The following is a 17,709-nucleotide window of genomic DNA, read 5'->3' as shown; positions in this document are numbered from 1 at the left end:
CTTGATTAGATGGGCCAAATGGACTGAGGAGTGACAGATTGAGTTTAATTTAGGTAAGTATGAGGTGTTGCATTTTGGTAAGCCAAATTAGGGCAGTACTGAGACAGTTAATGGTAGTGCCATGATACGAGTCGCTGAACAAAAAGACCTAAGGGTGCAGACACAGAGTTCCTTGAAAGTGGAGTTGCAGGTAGATAGGGTGTTGAAGGCAGCATTTGGCACGTTTGCCTTCATTGGGCAGTGCATTGAGTGTAGGAGTTCAGATATCATATTGTAGAGGTCATTGGTCAGGCCACTTCTAGAATATTGCATTCAATTCTGGTCTCCTTGTTACAGGAAGGATGTAATCCAACTTGAAAGGGCTCAGATAGGATATGCAAGGATGTTGCCAGGATTGGAGGGTTTGAGCAGTACGGAGAGGCTGAATAAACTGAGGTTATTTTCCCTGGAGCTTCAAAAAGTTGATAGGTGACCTTATAGAGGTTTATAAATTCATGAAGGGCATGGATAGGGTGAATAGACAAGGTATTTTTCCCAGGGTAGGGAAGTCCAAGAATAGAGAGCATAGGTTGAAGATGACAGGAGAAAGATTAAAAGGGACCCGAGTAGCAACTTCTTCACATAGGGCTAGTGCTTGTATGGAACGAGGTGCCAGAGGAGTTGGTAGAGGCTGGTACAATTACAGCATTTAAAAGGCATGTGGGTGGGCATATGACTAGGAAGAGTTAAGAGGGATATGGGCCAAATGCTGGCAAAATAGGACTAGATTAATTTAGGATATCTGGTTAGCATGGACGAGTAGGATCAAAGATGTACAACTCTATGACTCATACCTTTGTGCTGGCGACATACATGCCCGTGGAGTTCAGCCGATGTTTGATTTGTTGCATGTTGTACACCTGTAGTAAGTCATTTCCTCCAAACTCAACATCAGTCAGCTGCTGGTTGTGTTCAAAGAAATCAATTGGAAATGTGACTTGGCTGGTGGTGCGAGTTGCTATAGAAGAAAGTTGTCAATGGTTATTCAAGATGCTACTGAAGACACACTGTATAGTGGTATGAAGATTTTCTACACACAAAAAAAAATTCCCTTTCAAACAGGTCTGATATGCAGAATTTGAACTACCAAGTGCAGGTTTTGCACAGGGGTATTCAACTCAATGGTTATCTGGCACTGCAAATCATTGGTGGGCTTTAACTTGTTTAGATTCTGAAAAGATAATTGAACACTAAAATTCCAAACGTAATGCAAACACATTTCAGGATAAATAAATAAATTACTTTCTTGTTATAACTAAAATGAAATAGGAGCGGTGGTCTGACCATGCTTAACAAAGGAAATTAGGGATATTTGTGGGGGGCACGGTGGCACAGTGGTTAGCCTGATGCCTCATAGTGCCAGAGATCAGAGTTCAATTCCCGCCTCAGGCGACTGACTGTAAGGAGTTTGCACATTCTCCCAGTGTCTGCGTGGGTTTCCTCCGGGTGCTCCGGTTTCCTCCCACAATCCAAAAATGTGCAGGTTAGGTGAATTGGCCACGCTAAATTGCCCATAGTGTTAGGTGAAGTGGCAAATGTAGGGGAATAGGTCTGGGTGGGTTACGCTTTGGCGGGTCGGTGTGGACTTGTTGGGCCGAAGGGCCTGTTTCCACACTAAGTAATCTAAATCTAAGTAATCTAAATTATTAGATCTAAGGAAGGGGTATGCAAATTGGTCAATAATAGCAGCATACTTGAAGATTGCCAATTTTTAAGACTTCAACAGGAGGGCAAATGGTTTGATTAAGGCGGGCGGAGTAGAGTATAGGTGCAAACTTGCAGGAAACAAACTGGTTGTTAAAGCTTCTACAGTATGTCAAGGGAAAATGATTAGTGAAGACAAATGTGGGTCCCTTAAAGTCAGAAACAGAGGAAATTATGAGAAACAAAGAGATGGAAGACCAACTAAAAACAATTTGGTTCTGACTTCACAAAGAAACAACATTTCCAATAATGTTAGGAAACTCAGGGCCTGGTAAGATGGAGGAACTGAATGAAATATGTAACATCAAGAAAATGGTGCTGGGAAAGTGATGGGATAAAAGTCCGATAAATCCCCAGGGCCTGAAAATCTGCCTCCCTGCACGCTTCTATAGACTAAAAATTCCTATGGATTGGAGGGTAGCTAATGTAACCTCACTATTTGAAAAAGGACGTAATGAGAAACAGGGAATTAAATTCCTGATATTGGTAGTGGAATGCTAGAGTCCGTTATAAAAGATTTAATGGTAGAGCACTTGAAAAACAGTGATAGGATTGGACAGAATCAGAATGGATTTACAAAAGAGAAATCGTACTTGATTAATCTATTATAATTTTCCAAAGATGCAATAAGTAGTATCGATAAGGGAGGAGTGAGTGGATGTGGTTTAATGTAGACTTTCAGAAGGCCTTTGATAAGGTCACACATGAGAAATTAGCATGTAAAATTAAAGCGCATGTGATTGGGAATAAAGAACTGATCCGAAGAGAGAACTGGTTGGCAGACAGGGAACAAAGTGTAAGAATAAATGGGTCTTTTCCAAGTGGCATAAGTGGAACATCGCAGGGGTCAGTGTTTGAAATCCAGTAGTTCACAATGTCCATTACTGATTTAGATGAGGGATCAAAGTATCATGTCTTCAAGCCTGCAGACAACACCAAGCTGAGCGGGAGGGTGAATCCTGAGATGAATGCAGAGGTGCTTCAATATGATGTGGACAGATTATGGGAGTGGGCTAATGGAAGGCAGACGAAGTATAATGTGGATAAGTATGAGGTTGTCCACTTTTGTTACAAAAATAGGAAGCCAGATTATCTGAAAGGCAGCATACTGGGAAAAGGGAAGGTGCACCACGAGCTAAGCGCCCTTGTGTGTCAGTCGCTGAAAGTAAGCATACAGGGTCAAAGGTGGTGAAGGTAAATATTATGTCGGCCTTCGAAGTGAAAGCATTTGAGTACACCAGCAGCAATGTCTTGTCACAATTGTATGAGGCATTAGTGAGACTACAAGTACAGCACTGTGTGCAGTTTTGGTCTCCCTCTGAGGATGGATGCTCTAGCTACGGAGGGAGTGAGTGTAATAAAGATTAACTGACTGATTCCCGGGATGACAGAACTGACATATAAAGAAAAGATTGCATCATATAGGACTACATTCACTGGAGCTTAGAAGAACGAATGGAGAATCTCATAGAAACACCTAAACTTCTAACAGGATTAGAGGGGCTAATTGCAAGAAGTATGTTCGGGATGACCACGTTAGTTCAGAGCCAGGGATAATTATTTAAAGAAAAGAAGTAGACCATTTACAACTGGGATGAGAAGAAATTTCAACACCCAGAGACAGCTGAGCTTGCATAATGCTCTGTCACAGAAAGCAATTGCAACCAAAACATTGAATGTTTTGAAGGAATTGGATGTTGTTCTTGGGGTTAAAGGGATTAAAACATATAGGGAGAACGTGGGAACAGGGTACTAAGTTGATGATCAGCCACGATCAAATTGAATGGCAGAGCAGGCTTGAAGGACCAAATGGCCTACTCTTGCCCCTTGTTTCTATTTAACTGCGAATGATTTATGTTGTCAGCAGTGCTTTAACACACAGCTTGTAGAATAAATCTGTCTGGTCAAAACTAGAACCAATCAGTTGAAAGGGCCCAACTCTAACATTAACCTGACCCTCACTTTCAGTCACTAATTAACATGCTGTACAATTCAAGCACTCTCTTTATTCCAAACAGGAAATAACACGGAGATTGAATTTGTACAACTGAGTACCAACTTTTATTACGAGTCCCAATAAAGTGTAACTATGGCCAATCTCAAGAACATAGAGGACTGGAAAGGAAGCAGATCCCAAATCTCAGTGGTTACATCTAGAGCTCAAGTCCCAGCACAACCACGAGTTTGAAATAATCACTTTACTTACCTTTTTTATTTGGAAAGATACAACGATAACTGGTTGAGAGAATGTGGCAGAGCACAGTGAGTAGAAAGAGTTATAGAATAGAGAGGCAATAATTAACTCATGGTTAATTCACCACTTTTTGGTTGTGCTTATCTATTTTGCACTGAGCTTCGTAATTTAGCAGTCAACTAGGAGAAATTGAGGACTGCTGATGCTGGAGATCAGAGTTAAAGAGAGTGATGCTAGAAAAGCACAGCCGGTCAGGCAGCATCCGAGGTGCAGGAGAATCAACATTTCAAGCATAAGATGAAACGTCGATTCTCCTGCTCCTCGGATGCTGCCTGACTGGCTGTGCTTTTCCAGCACCACACTCTTCAAACTTTACACAAGAACAGACTTCAATCCTTGAAGAGCTGCAAGAGGGGTTCGAATGAGAGTACCATCTTCTTCACTTCAAGCAGAAAAACCATGTCACTCAAACACAACTCATACGTATTCTTACAGCTTCTCTCTCTTTTTACCCAAGTACAGTATTGCCCAGAGAATAAAATCTTACTGGCAGCTGCAGCCTTGCGTTTGCGGACTGGTTTCAAGATGCTGATGACGCTACTGGGTTGCAGTGAAGGCTGTAGCCAATAAGAAGTGTTCTCAACATTTGCCATGTAGATCCGCAGGCTGCCATCCTCACACAGGAGTATCATGGTGGTTCTTTGCTGGTCATTGCTGGCCGTGTGGCGAATTGCAACCATGTCCTGGATCTAAAATACAAGGAGCGGGGCAATGGCACAGCACACAAGAATATGAAATGTCAAAGCAAGTAATGCTCAGTTAAATGCCTCCTACTAAGACTATTTACTTGCTAATCTATTTTCATCTTACCAAGTCCGTCTATTGGTGAATTCTGCATGTGTGTAATTAACTGCCCACTCAAAAACAGAATAGTGCTCAAATTTAATCTTCTCCTTTCACAAATTATCTTACTTGGGTTCTTTACATCCATTTAGCAAATTATAAATGGAGACCTTTCCCTACTACACTTTCCAAGGAAATTGAGAGGTTTTCTTAGCATACTCTCTGAAAATTGTAACCGCTTCAGAACTTTTTTAGTCTCTTTAATCATTTCCAGCGATACACAGATATCCTATGAGTTCTGTCACTAATAATTGGTGGGAAGCATTAGTTCCTTGATTTATGACAATACTCATACACCCAGCAGTTGAGTGATCTTTATAACATTAAAAGATAAACAGCACGTATTCAAAGTATGATTTTAAAAGTGCAAAGTACGTTCACTTAGTATCTGCAAATATGAGTCTTTTCTTTCAAATGCATTACTTCACACCTTTCGTCTGATGCAACCTATTGTTTGTATTTTTATCAATAATTTGTAAGTTAGTAACATAAATCTTTTTTAAGAAATTGCCCCAAATAATGAAGAACCATCAGTAAAGTACTAGCGAACTAAGTACTGTAAAAAAGAGAGAGCTGATGAATATAATATCCTATTCATTCTAAATGCAAGGTCTCCATGCAAAACGTGAACCAGAAAACTTGCTTTCTGGTACGTTGTTAACATTCATTTGGTCACAACCTGCTTCATCAGATGATCCTATCCGTCCCAACATTCAACGAAGACGACCAGTGACCTGGATTAGGAATCTGGGTTGATTACTCTCTCTCTAATTCACAATTCAGGAAATAAACTATGGTTAAGTGCTGAAAGAATTCTCTTCCAAATGAATCAGCTATTCACTAGAAAAAGTGAACCACCAGGGTAACTCAAAGAACAAATTGACAATTTAGTTGGTAACCCTTCATTGGAGGTTTAAGGGGGATGCAGGAACCATTTCCTTCTCATACTACTTATTATTTTGGTACTTATGATTTTCAATTGATTTAGAACTTAACTTTAATATTTTTTCCAACCAGTTAAAGTGACTTCTCTTATTTGACCAGGCTGGTATTTGTAAAATAAATCATTAAACCTATTTTTCTTTGCATGTATTTCCAGTATTTCCCGTCTTATTTTCTTTTGTAATATCTAAACTTAGAAAATAACACAGGATTGTGGAAAGCAAATCATCATTGATCCATCAGCTCAGCCCAGGATCTACCTTCACAACAGTCTGAACAGTTCAAAACAGCAGCTATAATCAATCAGTCATGTCATTTATTTTGAATCACCAGCTCCAAATATCAATAAGGCAACAGATCAAGATAAAAAAGGGCATGTGAAGCTAGTAACAGAATCTAATAAATTGCAAACATTGAGCTGCATTGTCAGAACTGGGTGCTCAACTCCACAATTTCATTAATGCACACAAATATTATATGTGGTTTTGTCCCTTTTTCCCAGGTTAGATAGTAAACATCTCCCAGGATCATTTGATTCCAGTGCTGACATGTTTCACTGTGGCAATTTAAAAATAATCTGCACTAAACTGCATGAGACACTTGAGGATTTTGCTATGGGAAAGTTATGTTAATACATCCAAAAGACAATAATTCAGAGAAAATCTACATGAGCAATACAAATGAAAGGTAAAATTCAATTTTATCCATTTGAGCAACTTATTGCCCAATGTCTGCATTCCATAAGACAATGTCTGACCTTGGCTTTGGCTGGTAGAGTTTTAATCTCCTGGATGAGGAAGGTGTCTGGTTTGACCATGATGACAAGTGGAATTCCAGTGGTTTGCTGGACACAACAGACCAAGCCAGGATGATTCATCACTTCTGACCACTGGCACAGGGCAGGAACAGTTTTCCCACTGCCACCATTTGAACTGCACAGGGGAAAATAATGGAAGACAAACATGAACAGATGAATCAGACAGACTGAGTTAATGACGCAAAGACCTGAAAAAACAGATTGACATAAAATAAAGGGAGAATGGGGGAGAGAGGGAAAGGAGTGAGAGAAAGGAAAGAGAGAGACAAAGGTATTGGAAATAATGGGAAAGTGAAAAGCGAGAGAGAATGGGAAACAGCAGAACCAGGGAATAAGGAAAGAGCAATACAACAAATTGACTTCATTTTAACCATCTGACAACCTCAGCTGACTACACTGTTCGGAAAATGTAGACACAGAAATTAATAACCAGTTGCACATGGCTGCAGATATCAAAAGGTGTTGAGATATACCTAACTCTCAATCAAGGTCCATTTAAAATTACAAAAGGAGGACAGGGCCACTATAACGCACATAAAGCAGAAACATTTTTAAGCTTATAGAGAAATGATTGTGGTTAAGAGTTTGTGTGGAAACCTGCTTAAAAATCATAAACAGGACTGACCACGTGGGCGACACAGTGGCTCAGTGGTTAGTACTACTGCCTCACAGCGCCAGGGACCTGGGTTTGATCCCTGCCTTTCTGTGTGTGGCGTTTGCATGTTCTCCCTGTGTCTGCATGGGTTTCCTCCAGGTGCTCCAGTTTCCTCCCACAATCCAAAGATGTGCAGGTTAGGTGAATTGGCCATGCTAAATTGCCCATAGTGTAAGGTGCATTAGTCAGGGGTAAATATGGGGTAGGGGAATGGGTCTGGGTGGATTACTTTACGGAGGATCGGTTTGGACTTGTTGGACCGAAGGGCCTGTTTCCAAACTGTAGGGAATCTAATCTAAGTTAGGACAGTAACTTACAAAATGTTGTCAAGTAGACCTGTTTTGAAACTTAAAGAAGCATGATCATTGTGGAATGTGCAATGAGGAGGAACTGATGTGCCTAAAAGAAACTGCAATCTTTGCAGAACGTATTGACTGGAGTTTTGTTTAGCTTTACACAAAATTACAATGCAATAGCTCTTGGTAGCTTGTAGTCATGTGATAATTAGGATATCCAACAGGTACCCATCAAGATTGTGGAAAGAATATAAATATGTAAAATGAACTGCAACTGGGGAGACTGAGCTCCCTGTAGGTGTACTTCATCATACATATATTTAGCGCATGTATTGCAGCAATTCACAACAGTGGCCCACCGCCATCTTCCTGAGGGCAACCTCAATAGGTAAAATACGTTGGCCAGTCCTATTAGTGAAAAAAAAAACCCTTGTGTTTTTCAGGACCTCAAACCTCTCTGCCACTAGTGTCACCTGAACACTACAGCAAGTATTAATACCCCACAAGGCTCAGAACACTATTGTTGTGAACAACTCTGGGAAGAGCAGACTAAATTGATATTTCAGATGAGGGTTCTGGCTAAGATTCTGGATGTGAAACTTTAACCTGCCCTGTCTGCAAAAACTGACAGACCTGAGAGTTAACAGCATTGAGAGCTTTGTCAGCTTTCTTGTTACCATTTAACTAATCTCCACTGGGGCACATTTTGTTTGGCTACCAAATTATTAATGTAACCATATGAATCAGAAAACATAAAACCAGGAAATCGAACAGGTTCCTCAAAGTTAAACAAAGAAGCATCTCTCCCTCAATTCCTGACAGATAGTCCTAGGTGTCACTCACCTTTTCAGATTGATTGGAAACAACCGTTGCACTTCCAGTGATATGCGACTTAACATGGCAGCAAAGGACTTGCCTTGACTATAACTAAAAAACAGCATCTGCAGAACATGGGAGTAATAAACCGAGACACCACCACCTGCAACCTGCCCATTACTGTCCTGGAAAGAAAAAGAAAATGAACTATGTTCAAATGCGCACACTGAACAGAATGCGTTTACACAAACACTTAAATGATGAATTAACACGCAAAAGATTTTATATTTACATTCCAGATGGAGGTTTTATTTATTTTATATATAAACAGCACCTTCCTTTATCAAATTTGATGTTTTCATTCAAAGAGATTATGAAAATACAGCACATGAATTCCACAGTTTGTGGTACTTAGGTTACAATTAATATTATGCTTCCTATAGCACAACAACTACGACACTGCATAGCATTTTAGGGCAGAATAAAGAGAACGCCAACTAAATGCAAATGTTTTCAGCCCTAATGGTCACGACTGCTTGTACTGGCAGCCTCAGCACCAAATTACTAGAAAGGTTTACAGATTTCTTGTTAGAATATGGGTGACAACAGTAATACAGTTTTTACTGCTTATCCCTAGTTGACCTGAGTCTCACACAAGGCAGATCGGGTGGAGCCAGAAGTATAGGTTCTTGTCATCATTAAATTACCAATGTTGTTAATTTAAATTTCACAAATTCTTAAATTAGACTTGGAATTTACAATTTCTGGGTTGCAAATTCAATGCCTTCAAAGAATTTCTAAAATAGTCCAAACAACCCAATTTTAATTTCTAGCTATTTTATCAACTGAGCTCTATCAAATTCCAGCTGACTTCAGGTATTAGCTCGAAAAGGACTCCCAAGGGGCCTATACTAACTAGAAAATATTACACTTGGATAGAGAAACCTGACATTAAAAATACAAAACTCATTCTCCCACACACCTTCAAATCTTCATGCACGATTTCAAGTACATTAGTGACATAGAATGGTCCATGCTGAGCACTGCTTGCTTCTTCCATCACTTGGGTGTAGATATAACCAGCTGAAGACATAATAACAATAATACTCTTCCCTTCCTCACTGAACAAAAATGTTGTGTCACGGATCTTGGAGCTTGGCAGAAGAAAATAGTACATTGGACTCAAGGCATCAGTGGACAAGTCATAAACCTGCAAACAAAGGTTAAGACACAATCTGTGAAGGAACTAATGCACCTACTTTACACTTAACAATATTTAACAGCAGCAGCTTGTGTTGCTTGCGCATGTGGAATCTTCTATTTGAATTTAAAACAACTTTGAAATGAAAAGTAACACCAGTTTAGTCCCTGCAATTTAAGATTGGTTAAGGACAGCTTAGCAGGCAATTGGTCTTTGAAAAGTGTTTTTTAAGGATACTTATTTTTCAATTCCATATCTTTAATGTTACATTTTTTACAGATGATTACTTTGTAGAGCAATTCGGCTTAGGGACAATGTTGCCTATTCTCATATCCTTGAATGGCAGCAAATAAAAAACTACTCTTTAGGTACTGACTGGCAAAACAATTCATACCCCTGCCACTCTAGGAACTTCATTCAAATGTAATGTCAAGATACCTTTATTTTAAGTTGCAAGAGTCTTGAAATAAATTAGTTGCAACAGCTGTAACTCCGTTCTTGAACAGCCTTCAGTAAATTAACTTGCCACTAATTCAACATAAGGAATGCTAACATGGACCACGGAAGGATCCAAGGTTCTCCCACCAGAACTTTTAAGGCAGATCAATTGGAATGTCCCCGCCAGGAGTGCCTGAAGCTGTCAAAAGGTGGCACAAATGAGAAAAGTTCCACTCTTTAGCCCTGACACCAGCCACCATACCAAAGACAACATTTACCATTGCAGCCAGATACAAATCTCCTTTTGTTTTTTAGTGGAATATCAGAGCATGCTGAAAGAGAAATGTAGATTAGCAAAAGGATTACACTCAGTTACCCCAGCCTTACCTTGACAAAATCTGCTGTTATAATTGCAAGCTCTGTCTGTGATCCTGGAAGCCACACTGCTTTAATGATGAAGTTGCCAGTGGCAAGTTGTGGATGGAGAACAAGATGATCAGAGACTGATCCTGAATTGCTGAATGTTAGAACATGACAGTCCTGGAAAATGAGATGCATAAACAAAAATGTTACTACTATACCTTCAATCTATATTAAGCAGGAAATAATCATAAGATGAACAGAAAAACAATTTGTGACTTATGAGCGCCACCCAAGAAATGTACAAGATGTGACCGAAGTCAATTTCGGTTAGTAATAACATCCTGTCAGTCAGGAATGTTGAAAATAATGACATTTGAAAAAGACTGTCCCTTCCCAATGTAATGACTCAACTTGGAGATCATGATTCACATGTGAAGCTAGATAGTAAGGCAAGCAAACAATTTGATGGAACAGTCAACATAACCAGACTGAGTCTGTACTCATTCAATTTCAGGTAAGGATCACTAGAGGGAGTGCTGAACAACATCTACCACAGATGCATGATATTTCAGATGCATGATATTTCAACTATGATATCCTGGTCTCATGGTTTCAACCAATATAAAACAAAGCAGTATTTGATGTGACATAAATTCTGAGATATCAATCTCCAGCACACAATGGCTAAAATACAATTAGGTTTGTGACAGCGCATTCCAGATCAGAATAACCCAGTGTGGGAAAAATTCTAATTTTGCCCACAGATTTCATACCAATAATAAAAATGTTTCCTTTAGTTGCCAATATTTCTGCCAGTAAGAGCTAATACCCTGACAAAGATCCTCACAATTTTGAGCATGTTCAGTTAATCTCTCCCTTCACCTTCTTAGGTCTAGGGAGACCAATCCCAGCATCTCTATTTCACTGGTTACTGAAGATCTTTGTCTTTAAGGCTATTCTAAAACATCCATCCTAACTGCAGCGTCCAGACAAATGGACATACCACTCCAATTTAGAGCTAGTTGGTGATTTGTGATGATTTAACACAGCTTCCTTGGTTTTATAATCTGTGCCTCTATTTATTAAGTCAAGGATCCTGCATCCTTTTATTAAATGATTATTAAATGATTGAAAACTGTGTTGTCATCTTCAAAGATTTAGACATATAAAGACAACCCCTTCTAAACAAAAGGTCAATCTTTCTGATGGTTCAAACACCACATACCTTGAGTCCACACACAGCAAGGTAATCCTCATTACATGGATTTCCGGTAAGACTCAGAACAGTGAAGGGAACCGGAGCTGAAGCTAGACGAGTCAATGTCAATTTCCGTTTGCTTGAGTCAGCTTGTTTGAGTAAAGCTGATAGCTGCAGCACGGTGATCTACAAGGGAATAGAAATGGTGTAGTTTGAACTGAAAATGAGTTCTGTGGATGCATCCTCAGATTATAAGAAACTAGAGCTTGAATGCATTGCCTCTTAGATATTCTATCTTGGACATGTTCCTGATTCCATTCCCCTCCTCAGCAACTTCTCAGGAAACTACAGACCAGTGAGCCTGACATCAGTGGTGGGCAAGTTGTTGCTCGGAGTCCTGAGGGACAGGATTTACATGCATTTGGAAAGGCACGGACTGATAATGGATGATCAACATAGCTTTGCACGTGAGATGTCATGTCTCATGAACTCGATCGAGTTTTCTGTAGTAGTAACGAAAGAGGTTGATGAGGGAAGAGGCAGTGGACGTGATCTATATGGACTTCAGTAAGGCATTCAACAAGGTTCCTCATGGTAAACTGGTTAGCAAGGTTAGATCACATGGAATACAGGGAGAACCAGCCATTTGGACGCAGAACTGGCTCAAAGGTTAGAAGAGAGAGGATGGTGGTGAAGGGTTCCATTTCAGACTGGAAGCCTGTGACCAGTGGAATGCCACAAGGATTGGTGCTGGGTCCACTGCTTTTTGTCATCTATACAAATGATTTGAGGAACACAGGAAGTATAGTTAGTAAGTTAGCAGATGACACCAAAATTGGAAGTGTAGTGGACACCAAAGGCTACCACAGAGTACAACAGGATCTTGATCAGATGGGCCAATGGGCTGAGTGGCAGATCGAGTTTAATCTAGATAAATGTGAGGCACTGCATTTTGGAAAAGCATATCTTAGCAGGATTTATACACTTAATGGTAAGGTCTTGGGACGCGTTGCTGAACAAAGTGACTTTGGAGTGCAAGTTCATAGTTCCTTGAAAGTGGATTCGCAGGTAGATAGGATACTGAAGAGGGTGTTTGATAGGCTTTTTGAACCACAGCATTAAGTATTGGAGTTGGGAAGTCATGTTGCAGCTTTACAGGACATTGGTTAGGCCACTTGTGGAATATTGTGTGCAAACCAGGTCTCTTTCCTATTGGAAGAAATAGTGAAACTTGAAAGGGTTCAGAAAAGATTTACAAGTATGTTGCCAGGGTTGGAGGATTTGAGCTATAGGGAAAGGCTGAATAGGGCTGTTTTTCCAGGAGCATCAGAGGCTGAGGGGTGACCTTACAGGTGGTTTATAAAATTATGAAGGGCAGGGATAGGATAAATAGACAAGGTCTTTCCCTGGGGTGGGGAGTGTCCAGAACTAGAGGGCACAGATTTAAGATGAAAGGGGAAAGATTTAGAAGATACCTAATGTGCAACTTTTTCACTCAGAGGGTGCTGTTTGAACGGAATGAGTTGCCTGAGGAACCCCTCTGCCTTTCTTCCAGCTTCTATTTTTCCCACTATTGGTGGCTGTGCCTTTAAAGTTTAGACCCCAAACTCGAGAATTCCCCCAAAATATTATCTTTTCTCCTCTTTCAGACTTCCTACAAATCCATTTCTGGTCTAGGTCTGGTTCAGATATCCTCACATCTGCTGTCATTGAGCACTCCCTTTTTTTCTTTATACAACTGTGACCTTGGGATGTTACTTCCATGCTAATGATACTATATAAAAGCTCAAAGCCCACAGAAAATTGTGAAACCACATTTGATCAACCTGACAACTTCCCATATTTGCCTAAAAAACTAACCATACTGTCCATACCCAATCTAGTGTCTACATGATTTTAACTGCTTATGCGGTTGTGAAGAAAGCGGCTCAGATGTTTTGACAAAAATGAAGTCTTGTCAAAGTTACTCAACATACAAACATTGCCTAAAAAGTGAATTACAGTAAATCGCTTTCCAAGGAACCCTCAAACCCAAATATAAAAATAAAACGCACTTTTCCCTTCTCGTGGCTTACAGCCAGGTGCTGTCGGCGGCCATGGGGAGAGGAAAGAACACACATTGCAACACGACGCAGCACATGTGCGCTGATTAGTTGACGGATTGTCTGCCCTTGATCCCCACTGTAATTCATCCGCACATTCTCAAAGGCACCTTCCTGAGAGCCCAGGGTTGGAACCTACAAGATTAAGGCATTCAATTAGAAACCCCAGAGCATCAAAAAGCCATCTTGAATAATAATGAAAAAAACTCAAATAAACAGGACAAAAACTAAGCAGGCAACAGCTCATCTCAGACAAAATACAAACAAACAACTTTCAAACATTCCCAACCCATGTGATAAATAAAAGTGCTATTAGCAAAATTATTTAAAATGTGAAGCGAAGTAGTTAAGATTCCTCCGACAGCAGTTCCTCTATTACAGCAAATCCTGCAGTATTCCACTTGATAATGTACTGTGTCACACAGGCAATGTCTCTGTTTATTTATGCTACTTACCAATATCTCTACGTATCCAATAAACATAATCAGAACCAAGGAATAAGGTGGACAAAAACAACAGGGATGGAAAAGATTCTCCAAGCTTCAGCCTCATGATACTAAATCAATCCCATAATGTGTCACCGCTTTGTGATTTTTTATTACATAGTTATGTTCATTGTGGATTTTAGCTAGCTGTTTGCAGTGTGGTGCACTGCAATGAAGGCCAGTTCTAAGGAGTGTGATTACATGTCATTTGACCTTGGATTATACAGAGATTCATTTCACTGCTGTTACAGAGGAATATCAGAGTTCACATATATTATGCAGCAATACACTCATTATACTCAATTACTGTACCAAACACTTTCTAACCCTCAACACTCCATTGCCAGTTCCAGGGCGTACCATCAGCTGGTCAGTCATTTCCATGTTCTTCTCCATTGTGTGCAGATCATCTAATGCCTGCTGAGCGCGGCTGCTACTGCCAACTGCCGAGGCTTGCTGGAAATTTGTCTGGATTGCATCCATCAGGAAGATGAGCATATCAAGGACTAACCCAGCAGTGGAACAACCAGACTAGGAAAAGGAAAGAGGAACAGGGTTAGCAAATTGGGATGACTGAAATTTTGTTCACGTGCCTGTGTCAGGGTGACTGTTAATACAATAGGTTTGAAATAGGCCTTTCAAGTTTTGAGAGCGGTTTGAATCCAATAAAAGCATAAAAATGAAAGTCTTGTATTCATGTTTGGATCCAATGTGAAAATCGCAACCAAACTGCCAATGGTCAGAAACTCAGAACGGTGGGTGAGCAGTAATTTAGGGATCCAAGCATTAAAACAATTACAAAACGAATGGACAGGTGCAAATAAATTGAAAAGGCAAATGGATTATTTGTTTTTGTCTCAAAAGAACTGAAATACAAAAGAGAAAGTTATGTTACAAATGTACATAACTCCAGTCATATCTCATCTGGAGTACTGCGTGCAATTTTGGACACCCAGACCTCAGGGACAACACACTGGAATTGGAAATAAACAGCAGATTCACGAGAATAATACCAGGCTTATATTATGAGGCAGGTTGCACATTCAGGCTTGTATCCCCTTGAATACAAGGCTCAAGGATGAATAAATTGTAATGTTTTAGATAATTACAATATTTAATACAGTATGCTTGATGGGACAGTGCAGCGTATAGCTTAGTCTGTACCTAATCCATTTGGAACCTGACCTGAGTGTGTTTGATAGAACAATGCACGGGGAGCTTCACCTGTATGACACTTGCCATGGGAGTTAGTTTCTTCTTTTTTATTCGCAGCAATAAGTGGTTCGTTCCCAAAACCTAATGTCTTTTACCTCACCAGTTCACAACATTATAAAAGTAAAAAGCACCTTTCTTTTCTAGGGGAGGCAATTAGTGGGTTCATGTTCAAAGGGGGGTTGATCATTACATCAACTTTTCTTAGGAACCTACATGTGGAATTGAGTGGGGGGGGGGGGGGGGGAGATAGCCATTGCAAGTAGAGCTTCAGATGAAGTTATCAACTAAATACAAAGGGATGACATATTTTTATCTTGATTCAGACAGCATGCCAGATGACATGGTACTACTATTATTGATATTGCAGCAAGTAAAATTGACTTGTCTTTGGAGCAAGCTTCTTCAGTTGACAACTATCTTTCGTCTAGAGCTTCCCAATGACAAAGTAATTAGCTGTGAAGGCATAGGCTGCCACCTGACCAGATGCAGCACAAGACGACACTGGTGAACATGGAAAACACTATGCCGATAATACTAATCAAATATATTGCCAATATATTCTTAAGGTGGATGCCGATGCATGATATGTTTTGTTCTCCAACACTGGAATATAAGACCCTACGATATCGGAGCAAAATTAAGCCATTTGAGGTTGCCCTGCCATTCGAATATGGCTGACCTGTTTCTCGACCCCATTCTTCTGCCTTCTACCCATAACCCTTAATCCCCTTACTAGTCAAGAACCTAGTTATCTATTTAATCTCAGCTATACAGCATCTCGATCAATCAGTTGGAAAACTGGGTACAAAATGGCAGATAGAGCTGAATCTGGACAAGTGTGAAATGATGCATTTTGGGAGAAGAAATGAAAGAGAAACATATACAATAAATGACAAGGCACTTATGAGCATTGATATACCTAGAGATCTTTGGGTGCAAGTCCATTGCTCCCTCAAAATGGCAATACAAATGGATAATGTGCTCAAGGTGGCATACAGCATGTTTCCTTTATTGGTCAGGGCATGGAGTGTAAAGGTTGGCAAGTCATGTTTGCTGAGAAAAGAGAAAGGATGCAGAACAAATTGGAGCAGTTCTTTCAAATAGCTTAGTTAGCCACATGGGCTGATAGGCTGCTCATTTTCCCCAAATTCCTCCCCTTCTCCCAGAATGTACTAATTCCTGTTAAGGCATAGTTTAAGAGAGCCAGATACCTTTTATCCTGTGAAGCTCAATAGTGACTGCTGCCAAGCTATTACACTGGAAAAGGTATCACAATTGCAATTGTATCCTGACATGATCGCATGCTGTTTTCAAGAAGAATCACAGAGAAAGTGTCAAAAGTAGGAACCCTTGTTGAGTTCACATCCCCTCTCTGGTGTCCCAACGAAACAGAAATGAGCGAGTCAAATATGACACCTCCTGGTATGTACAGGTCAACTGCTCATTATCTTTATTATGTAAAAGCATAGCGTACCTATCACATAAACGTTTGAAGGTACAAAACTCAAATGCTAAAAATAACTAAAATTGTTACTTCCGAAATCCTGCAAAATGAAATGAAGTATAGCTTGGTGAAATGTAACAGCCATATCAACATTAGAAGGTAGCTGTCTGCAGCAACAACTCACTAAGTGGTTTCACATTCTGCCTCTCAGTTTACACATGTTCTTACCACTTGGATCTGCAGCTCCTCCCTACAGCCCTCGATCTGCTTGCACAGAGTACTCTTCTTCGGTTTATCATCTTCAGAGGTCTTGCCATCTGCACTCATCACTTTGCATTTATCTGCTGGGGATGTGCTTTGGTGTCGCAGGGCACTTTCTGGGACACGTGGCTCATTCTGGAAGGCAGATGACTCCTTCAAAGTAGAGCTGATACCACTGCTTGGACTCCGTTTGACCAGAGCCTGTAGAAAGAGCAATATTAAATATTTTTCAATTGCCTTCAAAAAAAAAAGATGCAAAGAAAGTTAGAGTAGTAATGTCCAAACGCAATATTCAGACCTAACTGTGCTAATTTTTTTTCCTTTTCTTTTCCAGTTCAAATGGGATAAGCCTTTAGGTTTAGAAAGCACTTTTTGTCATTTGTTGATGGATAAATCCTAAATTAAACATCAAGATCTATTAATGTCAGGAACTCAAGATGTGAAGGATCAGAGATATTTATATTTGGCCCCAGGTTGTGTGCCCAGAATGAAGAAAGAATAATGTGAAAGTGTTCAAAGTTACACTGGTTCAGGCATAATCTTTGTGACACTGCATACAAGGCTGAAAATATTTTAAAAATGGTAAACTCAGCTCATTTCATAGATTTGATTAACCAGAAACAAACTATCATAATG

General features: G+C 40.0%; 1 protein-coding gene across 10 annotated transcripts in view; it reads right to left on the bottom strand.

Moving 5' to 3' along the window:
* Positions 1–17,709, bottom strand: part of ubr4 (ubiquitin protein ligase E3 component n-recognin 4) — a 198,092-nt gene that overhangs the window by 107,109 nt on the left and 73,274 nt on the right. For 6 of the 10 annotated variants that reach the window (XM_072586453.1, XM_072586462.1, XM_072586455.1 and 3 more), the window contains exons 38-47: positions 17,041–17,274; positions 14,481–14,684; positions 13,621–13,803; positions 11,594–11,752; positions 10,393–10,545; positions 9,349–9,576; positions 8,394–8,551; positions 6,540–6,714; positions 4,485–4,686; positions 834–997 (exon numbers count right to left, since the gene is read on the bottom strand). In XM_072586453.1, the coding sequence (XP_072442554.1) occupies positions 834–997; positions 4,485–4,686; positions 6,540–6,714; positions 8,394–8,551; positions 9,349–9,576; positions 10,393–10,545; positions 11,594–11,752; positions 13,621–13,803; positions 14,481–14,684; positions 17,041–17,274 (1,860 nt within the window). The remainder of the gene's footprint in view (positions 1–833; positions 998–4,484; positions 4,687–6,539; positions 6,715–8,393; positions 8,552–9,348; positions 9,577–10,392; positions 10,546–11,593; positions 11,753–13,620; positions 13,804–14,480; positions 14,685–17,040; positions 17,275–17,709) is intronic. The other 4 variants (XM_072586457.1, XM_072586463.1, XM_072586460.1 and 1 more) reach the window with 1 other exon arrangement.

The sequence above is a fragment of the Chiloscyllium punctatum genome, chromosome 16 (assembly GCF_047496795.1).
Source record: "Chiloscyllium punctatum isolate Juve2018m chromosome 16, sChiPun1.3, whole genome shotgun sequence".
In the NCBI taxonomy this organism is placed as follows: Eukaryota; Metazoa; Chordata; class Chondrichthyes; order Orectolobiformes; family Hemiscylliidae; genus Chiloscyllium; species Chiloscyllium punctatum.
The sequence above is the reverse complement of the archived record's forward strand: the minus strand, read 5'-3'. Positions and strand labels throughout refer to the sequence as shown.